We start from the raw sequence: 17,674 nt of genomic DNA, 5'->3' as shown, positions 1-17,674 counted from the left end.
TCGTGATCCAACCAATGTCCATTCCGTTAACCCGTTCACCGTTGCTATAAAGTGTAGTGTACAATGTTGAATACTTGACATTTGTAGAAAAATACCCCGCAAACCTTAAGTACTCTATACCGCACAATCACCCGCCATCTAGTAGTGGCAAGGCCTTTTTATCTACATCTCAGTATCTTTATCTATAGTTCGTGGTTAGTAATGTTACTTGGTAAGTGGTTAAATGATGTCACCAATCAAAATTGGGCTGTAGGATTGGTTAATGGTTATAGTAGCAACTAGCAACATCCAGCAGGCAGCAATCAACATTACTCATTACTCATTAGCAATATAAGAAAAAAATTGTGAAGGGCTTTGTTTCCTTATGTGTTTTTTTAATACTATAAATTATAAATCTGGCTGATTTATACTTGGATATGCATTGTTTTTAAATCGATCATCAATTCAAACAATTGCTGTAGTATACGAGTTAATCGAGTAAGAGTTGCCACACATTCTTTTGTTCTACTTATAATATTTGTTAATTATTTACTTACAAATACGATTAGGTACTATCATTATTATTTTCTGCTAATCTTATTAGTTTTTGCTAATAAAGCTGTTATTTTCTTATTAACTTTAAAAAATATTGTATCAATTTCATGCTATCCAATTCGTATATCACTATTTTAATATTTAGTTATAAAAATTAAAGAAAAAAATTAAATTAAATTTCAAGGATTTTCAAATAATTATTAAACAAATAGTTAAAAATTACATTATTCTATGAACTTTTTTTTCTTAAAGACGATTCATTCTTGTAATGTATGTTTGGTAATCTCTGAACTAGTTTTGATTTGCTATTCACTGCATTATGTCTTGTGGGTTGTTTTTTTTTTAAATGATAAGGTTTTGTCAAAGAAGTTAATTTATATAACTATCCTTAGCTTAAATCATCATATTAGAATGTAAATTTATATTTATATGATTTAAGTTAAGAATAGTTACATATATCTACTAGTTTAAATTACAATAAATGGTTAGTTTTTTGTGTACAAAGTATAAAAGTAATAGGTATAAAAATTATATATTTTCATCTACAATTATGTAAAGAATTCATTAATAATTTATCTTAAAATGCTACAATATATTTAAACAACCAACATTTTTGTTTTTAAGCAATTTGTTTATCATCTACTTACTTTTATAAAATTAACACTAATAAACAAATATTGAATAGTTATAAAATTATATATTTTATTCTTACTAATTGTTTTTTTATTTATTAATGATCTAAGATACATGAGAAATCGATCTGTCACAAATGAAGAACTTGTTTTTTCAATTTTATTAAGCTGAATTGAAATATAATTTTGTGAAAAAAAAAATGTAAGTTATGTACTTAGAATTACATTAAATATTTATTACATTTAATATTATAGTAGTATTAATGTTAGTATTAATCAAGGATGTAGAATGAATTCCAGTCAGATTTTACATATTATTGTGTGGCTAACAAATATTACTTAAGTATAATAATATTTGTTTTAAAATGGCTACATTCATTAACAAAAAAAATGTCTGACTTAAATTTATAACTTTAATTTCTAATCAAATTAAATAATTGTTGTTTATACAAAATAATGTATTTTGTTTCTAGTAAAAATGACTGTGATGTCACAAGAAGAAATGATGGTCGGTATTAAAACAGTAGCCCAAGGGTTAGAAGCATTAAAGAATGAGCTGACAGCTTCAAATAACCCTTCGGGTCAAAGTAATATGCAGCCAGAAGAAAAACAATCAATGCTTCAAAAAACTTTAGATATGACTGAATTGGGCTTAGGAGAAGCTCAAGTAATAAAAATACCATTAACTATAAGTATATTTAAAATTTTAACTCGTATAAAGATTTAAATGTATTACAGTCATAACTACATTATAAATAAATATATATGTATTGATGTATATAAGTATATGTCAATTTTGATTTAGAATATAACACTTGTTACATATTTTGATAATGTTAGGACATAAAATTATTTCATTTTTCAATACAATGGATTTATGAACCACTACCGATCATGATTTAGTTATTATTATTTATTCGTAAAGTACAAATTTGAACATTACCGGTCTCCTTCAAACTAGTTCGAAAAATAAAAAAATGATCAATTATTATTTTAAAATTCGTTGAGCTGTTATAAGAACTAAATTTTCAGTGTAACTATTGTTTTGACATTTTTCTTACGGCAAAGTAATTTTTAACTTTTTTATGTCAAGCTTTGTAAAAAAATCATTATTTTGTTTTTAACCTAAGAAATATGCGTATATTTATTGTTTATATACACTTTCTAAATCTATACGAGAAACTTAATATTTGATGTTCATTTCTATAAACAAGATAAAAATGATAACAAAATGGTGTTTTTAATGTATTTATAAAATATTTAAAAATCCAGGTCATGTTAGCTTTAGCGTCTCATCTTCAAAATGTTGAAGCAGAAAAACAAAAATTGAGAACTCAAGTTCGTAGGCTGTGTCAAGAAAATGCATGGCTTAGAGATGAATTAGCAAATACACAGCAAAAACTACAAGCATCAGAGCAAGCTGTTGCACTACTGGATGAACAAAATAAACATCTGGAGTTTATGGCATCTATTAGCAAATTTGATGCTGACAAGGTATTTTTTTAGATTAATACAATTATTTATGTTTCTATAGGATTTATGGTAGTTAAAAAAAAAATTGATTATATATAATTCATAGTTTATTAAAGTTCATTAATGTAATTATGGATAATGCCTACTTAGTATTTTACTAACTACTACTACTAAATACATTAAAAATAATTGTATTTTTCGTTAATTAAATAATTTTACAATGATGATATTGTATGTTTTGTTCTGTTGTCGATGGAAAAATAACAATATAATTATAATGGTTGTTCATTCATTGGTGATGTTGCTCTATATTCTTAACTTAATTTAAAAGGATGTTTTGGATATTGTTGCAGACTGAAGATCAGACTGAAAATAAACAAGAAAAATCTAAAAATGATGATCCTGTGGTTGACTTGTTCCCAGATGATGACAATGAAGAGAGAAATAGTAAGGAAAAATAAATTTGTTTAAAGGGTATTTCACTTATACATTTTTAAGTACGTTTGGCGTATTTTCAAAATTTTATTTATACTCTGGTGTGAGAACGCAACTGCCTGAGAAAATTTAATCTATTTAGCGCATTCTGCCCATCCCCAGTCATAGCGTTCCTACCAAGACCCCCCTGCTAGCTGATCAGTCGTCATGAAATAAGCAAAAACATTCCCCATAGATATGTTAGGCTAGAATAATTTTATAAAAAGTTTTTAGTACTTTAAAAATAAATAAATAAAATTTTATTGTGGCCACTGTAGTAATCTGATAAAAAATTGATTTTTTACAATAAATCCTAAATGCTCTGCTAATAAAAATACGGTTCATTATAAATTTAGAAATAAGATTTTGTGAAAAATTACATATACTGAACCCATTAATAAATAAGTCTTAAGTAACAAACAGTCCAGATTCTCATCAGATTTTTTTTTATTTAGTCTTCAATGTTCAAAATATCCCATGAAGTTATTACAATACCCGATGTAATATATTCTATCACTAATGGCCGAATTTAGCATAAAACACATGTTGGACATAAATGTCAGCGCCTCACTGTCTATTAATGCTTTATTATTTTATTATTACTTAACTTTTTAAATTATTATGAGTTTTGCTTAGGTTGTTATAAAACATGAATAATGTATATTATACACAATTAAGCAAACATCATTATCAATTATACATTTATCAATTGTATTACATTTCAAGTAATAGATGAAAATTTATTTTGTCTGGGTTTTGAGTTATTTAGTTTTCATGTCTGGTATTTCAAATTATTTTTAGTTTCTTTTACATTGTTAAACATATTTTTTGTATGTAAATTTAGTTTTAATATAAGGTTTTTTGTTTTGCTTTACTAGCATTATCACCCACACCACCTTCACAATTCGCTCAACAAGTTAATGCTGGAGCTGGATATGAAATTCCTGCTCGTTTAAGAACATTGCATAATTTGGTTATACAATATGCATCACAAGGAAGATATGAAGTTGCTGTACCATTGTGCAAACAGGCGTTGGAAGATTTGGAAAAAACTTCTGGTCATGACCACCCAGATGTTGCTACCATGTTGAATATTTTAGCACTTGTTTATAGGTTAGTAACACTATTTTTATTTTTGATGCAGAGCTAAAAAGATATTACTTTAGTTGTTAATTTATAAAAAAAAAGTGTTCTTTCTGGACTCTTACAATAACTTTTAATCATCAGATTTCAGTGACATTAAAAAATATGTGTATATGTATCACTTTTAAGATTATGATTACTACTAATAATAATTAATAGAACATTATATAATATAAATATATCATTTGCTTTTATTTTTTTTGTAATTTTTACATTTTAGAGATCAAAACAAATATAAAGACGCAGCCAATTTGTTAAATGATGCTTTAGCAATTCGTGAAAAAACTTTAGGAGAAAACCATCCTGCAGTAAGTTTACTATAATCATCTACAAATATATAATAATTATGTTTAATATAATTGTATGATCTACTATTCTATTAACTTGCAATCATAAACATGTATTCTTATTGGAAAAGAGTATACTATAACAAAGTAAAACTCTTAAGTAACCCTTTATCCCCAAGGAAAATTACTCATTTTTAAGGCCGAAGAGAAGCACAGGTTAACTTAAAAGGGGGGACTGAGAAGTTTTGTTTTGATTTATGACCCCTTCATTTTCTCAAAGTTAATTTTGTATTTACTATTACTATTTTACCAGTATTAGTTTTAGTTTATTAATATATCCTACTATATTTATGTGTTGATAAACACAATTTTTTTTTCTTTTTAAATAACATTTACAGTCTATACATAGAGAAAAATATACAATAAGAAAATATGTTAACAATATAAATAAATGACTTGGAGACTACGAGTAGGGAAGCTATCCAGTGATAGGACCCTTAGATAAACACAATTACATCCAAATTATTTAACACTCAAGTCTTCTACTTAACACTTACCCAACAGCCACCAATTACAGTTTATAATAAGGGTACATGTGAATTTATATTAAAAAGTTATGCTACATTAGAACTTTTTTTCTAATGAAACAGTTCTTCCATTAATTGTGAAATTCATGACCTCTGTTCTCCTGTGGCCATAATTTTCTAACTAGAAAACAGCAACAAACCACAATGTGAACATTGTAATAACAGAATAATTAAAATAGCTAATTATTTTAAGGGTTGATGAGTTATTAACAAATTAGTTGATATCCAGTATACAAACTGTATAATTGACATTAATTATGTAAACATTAAATTCACATAAAATGTGGAATTGACATTAATATCATAAGGTTATCAGTAACTTTATAAATACATTTATTTATTATGGGATATCAAGAGAGTAATTTTAAATCTGCATTTCAGAATAAAAATCTTTTTGAAAAATATGACAACACAAAAATCATGAGGGAGTACTTGAGTTGAGGTAGGGATATGAAATTTTAGGGATTTCTTATTAGAATTGGCTACTATCAATTGAGGTGGGGGAAAGGTTAGTTAAAAAGTATTTTTTTAGGCAGTCTTTTAAAAAGCTTATTTGAATTTCAATGATCTCAGTCATATCTGAAGTTCTTTAATCAACTACTCATTTTATTTTATTGGTATATTTTTAATTTAATACTCTCACACAAGTTATGATTGTATAGTTAATATTTTACAACTATATTATATTTGTTATGATAAGGTTGCAGCAACATTAAATAATTTGGCAGTTCTCTACGGAAAAAGAGGTAAATATAAAGATGCTGAACCATTATGTAAACGAGCTTTGGAAATTCGAGAAGCTGTACTAGGCAAAGGACATCCAGACGTAGCAAAGCAATTAAATAACTTAGCACTTCTTTGTCAAAATCAGGTACAATCATTTTTTTCTAATTTAATCCTTCAGTTAAATGATTATTTGAATTTAATATGTGTTTAATAATTTTTAATTATTTAATTTAATGTACATATTTAATTTATCAGCTGATTAATAATATATTAACGAATTGTACAATTGAGTATAACATTTTTGTGTTTAAAAATTGTATTTAAGTTATATACTATAAATTTATATATAAGTCCCTATATATTTTACATACATAGTAAAATATTTGCAAATCATTTACCTAGGTATATTTCAAATATTTAAAACCTAATAATATCTTAATATTATCAATAATATATTGAAGAATAAAGTTTCACTTTTTCCTATTTATGATACACACAGAGTTTTCTTTTATGTGTTTAGATTATTATATTCAGACTACTCTTTAAAGCTGTCCCAATATAAGAAAATAAAGAATTTAATTGAACTGTTTATATCATATTCTTTTTAAATATAATATCATAGAACTTCCTGCACATGTGCATTTCTGGTGATAAGTTGACTAATGCAATATTATATACATAAAAATGTTTATCTCTATTTGTAATATTTATAGGGTAAATATGAAGAAGTAGAACGCTATTATCAAAGAGCTTTAGAGATATATGAAAAAAAACTGGGCCCTGATGATCCAAATGTTGCAAAAACTAAAAACAACTTAGCATCATGTTATTTAAAACAAGGTAAATACAAAGAAGCAGAAATACTGTACAAGCAAGTGTTGACAAGAGCCCACGAAAGAGAATTTGGAACAATTGATGGTAAGTAAAAAGATCTACTAACCTTAAATACAAAATTACATAATCAATTTTTTTTACCTAAATTAGTATAGTACCTATATAACGTTTACCCCTTAAACATGGGTGTTTCAAATTTGGTTTTCTAATTGTTGGTATCTAAAAAGATACTTCTGGATAACAGAATAAAACAAATACATATGCATGTAAAATTGTCAACCCCCAAAAGCCTTTGAAATTTTGTAGACACAAGGGTAAATGTGCTATTTACATTTTTTTTATTAGGTGACGAAAAGGAATGGGCATCAATGGCTATTAATAATAATTCCAAAGCGTAAAATTTATACTACTAACTAATAAGTCATAAAAATGGTTGCAGGGTAGTTTATGCACATTCCTATTAAATTTGTTTGATATTAGAACTAATTTTAATGTTACTTTAAAGATCTTTGTACTATATTTGCAATTAAGTTATCTATGTAACTAGTATTTTTATGTTGGTTTTATTAATTTGCTTTTCACTGTTTGAAAATATAATAAATATCAAGAAATTATAATAGTTTAATTTGCATGGTGCTTCTCATTATTAAGTTTTTAAAACATTATGTGACTGTAAATTATTTTTATTTCTTCATATTAAACATACTGTTTTTTTGTTATGACACTGAATCTATTTTTTTTTTTAGTTTTTAGGTACATATAATATGTAGCATGTTTTTTTTTATTATGCACTATAATTATTATATCTAGTATTAAAAATAATGACACATTGTATATTTTATGTTAATTACATTTTTATTTTATTTATTGCTTTATTATTCTATTAAAATGAAATTATTTTGTTTTAATTTTTTATGCATATTTTTATTTTGCACAGTTTTATTTTTAAGTAAATTTTCTATTATGTTTTTTTTTAAAGTATCTATTTTATATACTTCTAAAGTTTTGCATTCCTACTAGTTTTATTTGTTTTGTAGGTTGATTCATTGGTATATAATACAAACATAAAATTAACTGAAATAATATTTAAAATTACATTTTATTCATTTTATAATTGGGTGTGGTTTTGTATTTAAATGTATTGACATTTAAAAAAATTATATCTTCATAGTTTAATTTTTATAATTGAATTTAATTAACAATATGTTTTAATTGTTAATACATATAAAATCTAAAAAAAATCTTTATATTTAATATTATCTGTTTATTGAAAATTATAATTTTTCACCAATATTTTATGTTCCTTTATTTTCTATTATAACATGTAATAGTCATATATCGACTGCCCCAACGAAAAGGGTCATATCTCTTTTTTTGCAACTTTTCAGGATGAACCAAACAAACGTTTAAATTTAAATTCTTATTCTGTTTTTTAACAAATCAGTTTTAAATTTAAATCATTTAAATTTGAATGTTTGTTTGGTTCATCCTGAAAAGTTGCAAAAAACGAGATACGACCCTTTTCGTTGGGGCAGTCGATATATATATATCTATATATATATACTATAATGTGACACATTTATAACATATATATAGTGGTGTTTACACTTATAGATTATTTTTAACAATTCTTAATTATTGATTTACCATCATTATTAAATCATAACAATATCATATTTAAAGTATTAATTAATATAGCAACGTACTTATATAAATTGTGAGATTTTAGTAAAATTTTTTTTTTTACAAATTGTCATATTGCTCTATGATGTTAAATGTTCTTCTTTTCATAAATTATTTTTGTTATAAATTGTCTTAGTATCTACCATTGTTTACTGTTATTTATGTATTTGTTGTATCTACATAAAATTTATTTTCTAAAAATATATTCCTCAAGTAATGTATTTAAATTTTCAATAATTATTATATTTCTACAAATTTATTTAAGTGAACTATGAATTAAATATTACTCTAAAAAAATACCCAACAGGTTTTCATTTTTAGTTTTCCCCTTTTAACAATGCATCATAAAGTATAAACATATTATCCATTTATTTAGTACATTATAGTTTTTAAAATCAAAAGGAATTGGATTTTACAGGGGATAATAAACCAATATGGCAAGTTGCTGAAGAACGAGAAGAAAATAAAAATAAAAGTACCGGCACTGCTCCATATACGGAATACGGTGGTTGGCACAAAGCTGCTAAAGTTGATTCACCAACAGTGACCACTACACTTAAAAACTTGGGAGCACTTTATAGAAGACAAGGAAAATATGAAGCAGCTGAAACTCTTGAAGACTGTGCTTTGAGGTCTCGCAAAGAGGTTGGTTGTTATAATGTTATAGTATTGTCCTACAATTTGTTCAGTATTATTTTATATTCACAGCTTATATATTAAATATAATCATTAATTTTAAATATTTAAATCATTAATGCTTGTTTTATTTTCTAAACTCTTGTTTCTAATCATCTGGTATAGCACTATATTCTTATATATATATATATATATATATATATATATATACTGTAGACTTGTATACTAATATTCATAATATTAAAGTCTATATCACTTCCATTTGATCACCAAACTGAATCTATACATATTTTGTAATTGTTAACTTTCATTACATTAAAATATTTAACTGGTGTTTTAAAATAAAAAAATCCTTATGAAATGTAATAGTTTGTTTTATTTACAGGCATTTGATATTGTAAAACAGGCTAAAGTTGCACAAATCCTCAGTGGATCGAACAGTAGTGTGAATAGTAATGATAGGAGAAATCGATCAAGTCGTTTAATCGGTTCTCGAGAATCATTGGAGTATGATACTAGTTCACCTGGAACAAAACTAGATGAGGTTTGTTATGACGTTAATTTTCATTTTTAAATACTGCATGTTTTGTTCTATTTAAATTTTGACTCCCTACCAAGTATTCTTTCCTTATATTCTTATTATGCTTCTTAATGCTATAGCACTAACACCTTATATATAAAATATATTTTAATCGTTCACCAATCGGCGATTATTATTACTATAATGATACCCTGTAAAGTTTGGGAGATTAGTGTCTAGATATTGAGCGGGAATATATAGTTTTAAGAATATCGATTGTATTTGTTATGACAGAGCGGGCCTGAGTTGGGCAAACAAGGCGGCCTGAAAACAAAGCTATTCAGTGCTCTAGGGCTGAACAACTCCTCTTCTACCTGATTTATTTTGTCTGGAGAGATATTATCGAGGCTGTGGCTGTGGGACATTATACATAAAACATATATACTTATTATTTATTATTATTTTTAATTTTTTTTACATCTAAAATTATATTCTATATATATATAATATATGCATCTATATATATATATTACATATTTTGTAAAGAATATTTTTCATGTGATAAAATTTTGAAATTCTTATTGTACATTTTTAATAGTATATATACAAAGTTTAAAAAAAAAAAATGCTAATGATCAATCTGAAGAAAAATTAAGACATTTTTTTTAAATATTGATTTATACCATTTGTAGTATTGAGAGATTAAACATTTTATTTACTAGTTTTTATTATTATTTTATCCTTATATTGCTATCAAAACCCAGTACATGCCTATTTTTTCATTGCACATTTTACAGAATATAACTATTTTTCCTATAAGTGAAATTAAGAAAATAATTTAAATCTTACAATCAAGCACAATTTTTGCACTTAACAAGGAGTCTTTGGGAATACACACTTTTTAAATCCTTTTCTGTTTTTAGAATTTTATTTTTCATTTCAAACTGATTTTAGTTTATAAAATATTTTTGGATAAAATTAGTAATTTATGCCAACCAATGTTCAAAAAGTTGTGTTTATGTTTACAGAAATCTGGAACAGATGGTCAACAGAAGTAGAGTTAAAACACAAAATAATTATTATCTACTTGATATTCCACTACATTAATTTACACTGCTTCGGCTAATGAAACAATCTTTAAGACACAAGACGTGGAAAGGTCAAATGTTTCACATTAAAAAATATATATATTTATATTATATATATAGTATTATAAGATTAAGTGCAATAATAATATAATTTACAATACTAGGGAAATGACCCTCAACTGATCAAACAACACTAAGCTAAAAATTACATTTTACTTTAAAAGAAAAAATAATTAACTTTTTTAAGGTTTTTTTGCCTACCAAACATTTTGCAAGAAATCTAGTGAGTTCAACCAGTATTTTTAAATTATGATTTGTTCCTTTTGTTACTATTTCTTTATAAAAACTTTAATTTAAATGACAAATATTGTATTGAAATAAAACATGCTTAGTATGTTTCAATCCAATTATTTAGATAACCATGGTTTCAATACTTACAGTGTAGTGCATGTTTTAAGATTACAACATACATAATTTTTGGTGTGGTTTTATAAATTATTGTCAGGACTACTATGTATTGTGATAACATGTGATACATTTTTTACACTTAAAGGTTATATGACTTCTTGTGTTAATGTATCAATTAAATATATTGAACTGATCATGTCAAAAAGTATAACATAATAAATGTCACTACTTAAAATATTAACATTCCGCCACTACCAACTATTTAATTGTTAATACACTTTTTTTAAAATAATAGCTATTAAATTATGTATTATTATTTTTACAACTCACATTTGATTACGCTTCAATATTAATATACAAAATGTTTTGTATTATATTTATTAAATATCTATTGTTTTGTTTTCTTAAAAAAATTAGACATGGTGTAGAGTGCGATTGTGATAGTATATCTATGAGGAATACATGGTAAAATGTTAAAATACTTCTAAGACAGTTTAAACACAAGATAAATTATATTTTACCACTAATAAGGGATGTACTTTCTCAGTAATAAGGTCAAATAAAAAAAAAAATTAATTTTTACTTTAATTAGCATGTGTCTAATGCTACATGTACATCTTAGTAAAAAAAAAATCTTGTTATAACTACCTAGATTCTACTGAAAAGTTTTTTATTTGGTTGGATTGAGTTTGTGTGGTTAGGCACATATATTTGGTAGGGGGTATGGTATGGTGTGCAGCTTAAGACATATATATTATTATATAAATAATGTATATTACACTAGTAATCTGTTATAACTGACATTAATTATAAATTAAAATAAATATAGGGTCTTCAGAATTTTATGATCTTCCTGATTTTTTGATGATACACTAAAGTAATAAAAAATTACCAATGTAAAACCTTTTTAATTTTCATAAAAAAAATCCTGTATAAAAAAGTAACTTTTTAAAGTATTGTAATCTGCATAAACATGGGCTATTCATTTCCAGGAATATGCCATACTCTTCCATTAATACTTTGCCGCACATAATAATTAAATACCTACTATTTATTAGTTTTTTCAACTTATTTCCTAAGATGTTCTTTTCTTATAAATCGTTAAGTGGTTTGTAAACAAATCTATTGTATATGTTTGATATATTCAATACTGGTTCAGTGAAAATATTTTAAAAAATTCTTAATAGATACATTATAAAAAGAGAAAGAAATTTTAAGCTGCTGTTTATCCATGTTTTACACATTCATATTATTATCTAACTTAGATAATAATGCTAGTTTTGATCAATTAAAAAGAAGTGCAAGTAAATTAGGTTAATATACAAAAACAAATTATGATTGAAATAAAATAATAAATAATAAGTTACACAAAATAAAAACATTATAATATAAGCCTACTGGTAACATTAAAAATATAATAGTGAAACCTGGAGGCTTGAATATATAAAATTACCCTAAGTCAATATTCGATAACTGTATATTTTGTTGTTCATTTCTTGCCATAAAATATGATGTATCATCAATACTGACTGGTGTAGGAACAAATGGAGGAACTTCATTTAAAAGGTTGTCCCAATTAATATTTGAAAAAAGCTCAGTGGATGATCTTAATTTTGAACCAGAAAGCCTTTCATTTTGATCCATTGCCATTAGACCATTAATTGCTTCCATTGCTTCTCTAGATAACGTCTGATCTCCAGAAGGCCACTCCAATTCTATAACATAAAATTTATGAAATTAAACAAATTACATTTAACATTAGTAGTATGATAAGAATATTTTTTAATATTTTCTTACCACGCTGTAAAATGTCTTCAAATATTTCTTGTACAGTATCTCCTTCAAATGGAACAACTCCAATCATAAATTCATATAGGCAAACCCCTAATGCCCACCAATCAACTCCAGATCCTATAAACCATAATTTATTTTTGGTTAACATGATGTATTTTTTAAGTATAACAATAATAATTACCATGTTCCATTCCTTGGATCAATTCTGGTGCTAAATAATAAGGTGTACCTAATATTCTACCGTCACTAGCTCTTTTTCCCTTCCTCAAAGATTTAGGAGTTCGATATGGAGTTAATTTTGGTAAGAACGGTGTAGCAATAGGACTCATAATTAATTCATCCTAAAAGTTATTGTTCATTTAATTCAAATGGTAAAAGTATAAAACTATAAGTATATTTACCATATGAGAACGCTTAATAAAAGATGGAGAACGTGTTGGTGTAGGTAAACAAAACCGAGTACTTTTCAAATTTTTTGGGGTATCACCGTATGATCTTTTGCGGGAACATTGTACTGGAGTAGAAATAGCAACTCTACCACTGCTTAGTCGTTCATCGACCCTTAAAAAATACATATCAAATCATAATTAAGGGCATTCTAAGAAGTTGGATAAAATAAATATATCTAACTTTAATTTCATGACACTCTTAACTGCTGAATTTGGAGTGCTTGGTGCAATATGTGACAAATCCACTTGTTTAATTTGTTGCGTAAGCCCACAGCTATTTATTGTGTTGTTTTCTAAATCTCGAAGGGGTAATATCCTTCGTCTGTACCTTCTAAGTGAATCTGTACCCGAAGACTTAAACCTTTTACTATAATTAAAAATATACATAAACAGTGTGTCATGAACATTTGTGTTAAAAAAATTCAAGTAAATCTGTAAATTTCCCATAGCCTACACTGTATATATTCTATACATTTATATCGGCCAGCCATTTTCATTCACTCCACAAATCTCTCTTTGCCATTCATTTATTCACTACACTTGCCTCCATGCCTTAATTTATTAGATTTACCCATTCTTTATATTTTAAATTGTTTATATGACTTAAAATACTCTGACATGTATAATGACTAGCACTGCTATTAATTTATTTTATGATTTTAGTTTATTGTCGTACACTGATAAACACTGAAGTTACAAATATAATAATATGATAATACTTAAAAATTACAATAAAATATTGAAATAAGTTTACCTCAAATTGTTAGTTGAACAAGGAGTGTCATGAAGTTTAACTTTATCTTGTATTTTACTACAGTCACAATCTACGTTACTACAGTTTTGACATGTAAAGAACGTAGTACCTTCTAATGTATTATTAGCCGATTGAAATGGGACGATTCCAGAAACATGACTACTGTTATAATCATCTTCATCCAAATCCATGTTAAATCTTATACTACTACTATTACTACTGAAATGTGTTTTCTCATTTGAACCCTTTTGATTAATAATAATAATAATGTATACAATTATGATTAAATACATAATTATGTCATTGACGAAAAATACTTACAAATGAAAAATGAGATGTCAAAGAGAGCAACTGTCCAGGTGTTCTAGTAGGTACATTTGGTGAACTGTTTACTAAATCTGTTATTTCTAAATCTAAAAAAAAACAACATATATATATATAAGCCCTAGTGAGCACAAGAAAATCTTGGTAATGACTGGAGACATTTCATACATGATTTACTATTCATCTAAATGATTTAAAATCTTACAAGTTATCTTGGATAATGGATTTCTTGTCTAGGAAATAACTTACCACGATGAATTGTAATCCGACTTAAACCAAAATCTGTTAGTTTTATATGTCCTTGTCCAGATATTAACATATTATCGGGTTTCAAATCTCTATGCACAATTCCATGACTAATAACAAAAAAAAAAAAATGAAGTAATAACTGATAAATATAATATAGCAAAAACAAAATTAAAATTAAATCTAAAATAGTTTCAAATACCGACCATTTATCTATGTATATTAGAGACTGGGCAAAAAAAATGATCAACTTTTTTTTTGAACAGTACTATGAAAATATTGTTCATGATGATAAAAAAAAAATTATGGTGAAAGTTAGAGCCCTTAATATTAATATTAAGATACCTATCATGACGACTGACGTTTTTTTTACACTAATGGCATTTTTTATCCATAACTAAAAAAAAAAATTGAAAAAACAGTTAAATGTTCAAGGCACGATTTCTATGAAAACGCCTTGTTTGACAAAAATTTACAAAGACAGCTTTTTCGTAGGGAATTTAATTTCCTTCAAGAATAAAACGACGCCCTGTACGAAAAGTAGCACCGTTCGTGAGTTCTTACATATAATACAATAATTTATGAGTTTTGGATAAAAATGCCAATAGTGTAAAAAAACCGTATTGTTCTTGCTAAATTCTAATCTATAGTTTTACATTTTGTGCATCAGTCTAGTTTTTTAAATTTTTTTATTATATCACTTCTTAAATTATGAAAATTATGGTTTAATGATAATTTTAATACTACTTATTTTATTTAATTCTTCTTCTTCTTGAGTATTGTTAAATAACACTTTAACTTTCAAATTTGTATTTTTACCTATGAAGATATTCTAATGCTAATGCAACTTCAGCAGCATAAAATGTAGCTACATCTTCAGTAAAGTATCCCATAACACTCAACAATGACTTGACATCTCCACCAACCATATATTCCATAACCTTTAAAACAAAAAAATAATTAAAACTATTATAAATATTTTGAAATTAAATAAATATTTTCAAAATTAATTACCAGATAAATACAACTTGAAGTCTGTAATGAGTAAAATAGTTTAACACAAAACGGACTATTTGCTAGGGCCAATGCATTTCGTTCATTCACAACTACGAGGAAAAAAAAATAAGCATAATCAAGTTTTAGTTAATAAGTAATATTTTAATAAACCTACCTTGAGTAATCATATTTTTATTAATCATGTCTGTTTTTTTCATCACTTTAATGGCGTACATTTGATCTAAATTCTTCTTTTTATGACCCAAATATACCTTTCTAAATTTTTAACAAACATTTAATTTTTTTAAGCTATATTTAGATTTATGTAATACCATAAAATTGAAGAGCTACGGGAAAAAACTATAATAGTCAATATTTCCAAATTTTTAGTGTTGCAATTCTGCTCAAAGTTTCAGAATTCCACTTGCTTTGCCGTCATACTTATTTTTAAACTTTAATGAAGAGCGGATTGTTAACTTTTATCTACAATTTAATTTATGGATCGATTTGTTTGAGAACAAACAAGATGGTGAAGCTAGCTAATTTTTTAAAAAAGTCGACTGATCATTTTTTCCGCAGCCCTTCATTTATCTAAAATAAATAAATATATATCATAAAATAAAACAAACATATTTTGCTAATATCATAATTATCTTTGCAATTAAACATTTTTTTAATTTACAAATTTTCACAAAATCATATTGCTTTGATATTTTATGGATTTGTATTAGGTATCATTATTCATAAAGATCAGATGAATTTTAGTTTTTATTTTAAATGTACACAAATGAAAATTTATACAAATTACTATCACTCATAAATATGTAAATTTTATTTACTCACCCAAACGCTCCTTTGCTAATTGGTTTAATTACATTGAAATCGCTAATATCAGGATGCTGAAACAATAATAATACTATATTACTTCATATTATCAAGTATAAAACATATTATTAGCAGTGAGGTTAATTCAACTTAATTATGGAGGAAAGAGGATTTCATATCACCCTATATACAAAAAAAAATGTCGAGAGCATCAATGCTCTTTATCCTTAGACCACATGGTCTAGATCCTGTAAACTAAGGGTTTTTTCATGTTAATAAATCCTATCAAAACCAAAATAATTTAAGAAACACCACAACATTAGTTATTAGACGAATAATAGATAAAATTAATCCATTTTTTTTCTATTCCAAGAGGATGAATAATCCCAGAATAACTTCTTCATTATGTATGCCAGTGGCGTATATAGGGGAGGGTTTTGGGGGTTCAACCCCCCCACCGAAATTTTTGGTTGGTACGGCACATGGGCAAATTTATTTAATCAAAGTTAATATATAATATTAATTAAATCTATTTTTATTTTATACCCCCCCTCCCGAAATTATATCCTATATACGCCACTGATGTATGCCAATGATTGACAATTTGTTTTTATAAAGCTATAAAATAAACTCGAGCCTTTCACAGTAATATAGATACTACAGTACATACAAATGTCAAAACTTAACACCGACGAATCAAATCATAAAATAAATATCCTAAACATCGTTTATTGGCAGGTGTTATTACGTTGTTAAAATTCTTAAATCACTAAAACCGAGTTATATGTCTTACAAAGTAAATGTATTCTCAAATCTTACCTTAGCTTCCTTAGTGTTCTTAGTTATAGTATTAAGTATCGTTTTTTCGTATGGAATCATGGTGGGTTCAACATTGTCTTCCTTTTTTTCGGCCATTTTAATTTAAATTATAATGTTGTTTAAAGGGTCTTTTAAATAAAATAAATTGTATAAGACATATAATTTTACACTTTATTCATGATTAGTAACACATTGACGCTCACAGCCATTTAGTAAAGACGGGTGAGCCGTTCTCCGTAGAATGAAGAAACATGTGTAAAACTGAAGTCCGGTTACTACTTTGAAGTCTAACAAGACATTACGACAAGGTTATTCTAATTCTATGGTAAAAAATTAATAATAATAAAATATTGCATGCAGATAAAGCGTAAGAGAAGTGATGTTCAGGCTTCAGCATGCACAGCAGCTGCAGCTTGCCTGTTACCAGTTACACTGCTTATCA

At 26.0% G+C, this 17,674-nt stretch overlaps 2 protein-coding genes across 4 annotated transcripts; one reads left to right on the top strand and one right to left on the bottom strand.

The window, feature by feature from the left end:
• Positions 1 to 279: 279 nt before the first annotated feature.
• LOC126846736 (kinesin light chain) lies at positions 280 to 11,332 on the top strand. 3 transcript variants are annotated; one of them, XM_050586520.1, is made up of 12 exons: positions 280 to 477; positions 1,278 to 1,368; positions 1,640 to 1,833; positions 2,439 to 2,660; positions 2,993 to 3,086; positions 3,992 to 4,226; positions 4,477 to 4,564; positions 5,831 to 6,001; positions 6,570 to 6,774; positions 8,792 to 9,018; positions 9,395 to 9,553; positions 9,824 to 10,250. In XM_050586520.1, the coding sequence occupies exons 3-12, from the start codon at positions 1,645 to 1,647 to the stop codon at positions 9,905 to 9,907; spliced, it is 1,674 nt and encodes a 557-aa protein (XP_050442477.1). In that variant the 5' UTR covers positions 280 to 477; positions 1,278 to 1,368; positions 1,640 to 1,644; the 3' UTR covers positions 9,908 to 10,250. The 3 variants fall into 3 exon arrangements, with proteins under 3 accessions (XP_050442477.1, XP_050442478.1, XP_050442480.1); XM_050586523.1 differs by lacking the exon at positions 9,824 to 10,250 and adding an exon at positions 10,558 to 11,332 and having other exon boundaries at positions 281 to 477; XM_050586521.1 differs by lacking the exon at positions 1,278 to 1,368.
• Positions 11,333 to 11,448: 116 nt separating this feature from the next.
• On the bottom strand, positions 11,449 to 17,657 carry LOC126846735 (serine/threonine-protein kinase greatwall). The gene is made up of 13 exons (XM_050586519.1): positions 17,233 to 17,657; positions 16,432 to 16,487; positions 15,764 to 15,864; positions 15,607 to 15,698; positions 15,412 to 15,533; positions 14,596 to 14,702; positions 14,344 to 14,435; positions 14,023 to 14,267; positions 13,450 to 13,635; positions 13,221 to 13,380; positions 13,001 to 13,160; positions 12,823 to 12,936; positions 11,449 to 12,740 (listed from the first exon to the last, which is right to left on the bottom strand). Exons 1-13 carry the CDS (start codon positions 17,326 to 17,328, stop codon positions 12,475 to 12,477), a joined length of 1,797 nt encoding a protein of 598 aa, XP_050442476.1. The 5' UTR covers positions 17,329 to 17,657; the 3' UTR covers positions 11,449 to 12,474.
• Between the last annotated feature and the right edge of the window lie 17 nt (positions 17,658 to 17,674).

The sequence above is a fragment of the Adelges cooleyi genome, unplaced genomic scaffold (genome assembly GCF_023614345.1).
Source record: "Adelges cooleyi isolate 19-005CV unplaced genomic scaffold, UGA_ACOO_1.1 ACOO_flye_CR_arks_rails_tigmint_CR_PRNA_9, whole genome shotgun sequence".
NCBI classification, from domain to species: Eukaryota; Metazoa; Arthropoda; class Insecta; order Hemiptera; family Adelgidae; genus Adelges; species Adelges cooleyi.
This window is presented reverse-complemented; position numbering and strand designations above follow the sequence as displayed.

Bases quoted from the DNA above. Each gene is read 5' to 3' on its own strand.
- LOC126846736 (XM_050586521.1), top strand. From the start codon at position 1,645: ATGACTGTGATGTCACAAGAAGAAATGATGGTCGGTATTAAAACAGTA. The intron at 2,661-2,992 runs GTATTTTTTTAG...ATATTGTTGCAG, and splicing joins GCAAATTTGATGCTGACAAG to ACTGAAGATCAGACTGAAAA. The intron at 4,565-5,830 runs GTAAGTTTACTA...TGTTATGATAAG, and splicing joins TAGGAGAAAACCATCCTGCA to GTTGCAGCAACATTAAATAA.
- LOC126846735 (XM_050586519.1), bottom strand. From the start codon at position 17,328: ATGGCCGAAAAAAAGGAAGACAATGTTGAACCCACCATGATTCCATAC. The intron at 15,699-15,763 runs GTAGGTTTATTA...TTTTCCTCGTAG, and splicing joins TAAAAATATGATTACTCAAG to TTGTGAATGAACGAAATGCA. The intron at 13,381-13,449 runs GTTAGATATATT...GTATTTTTTAAG, and splicing joins AAGAGTGTCATGAAATTAAA to GGTCGATGAACGACTAAGCA.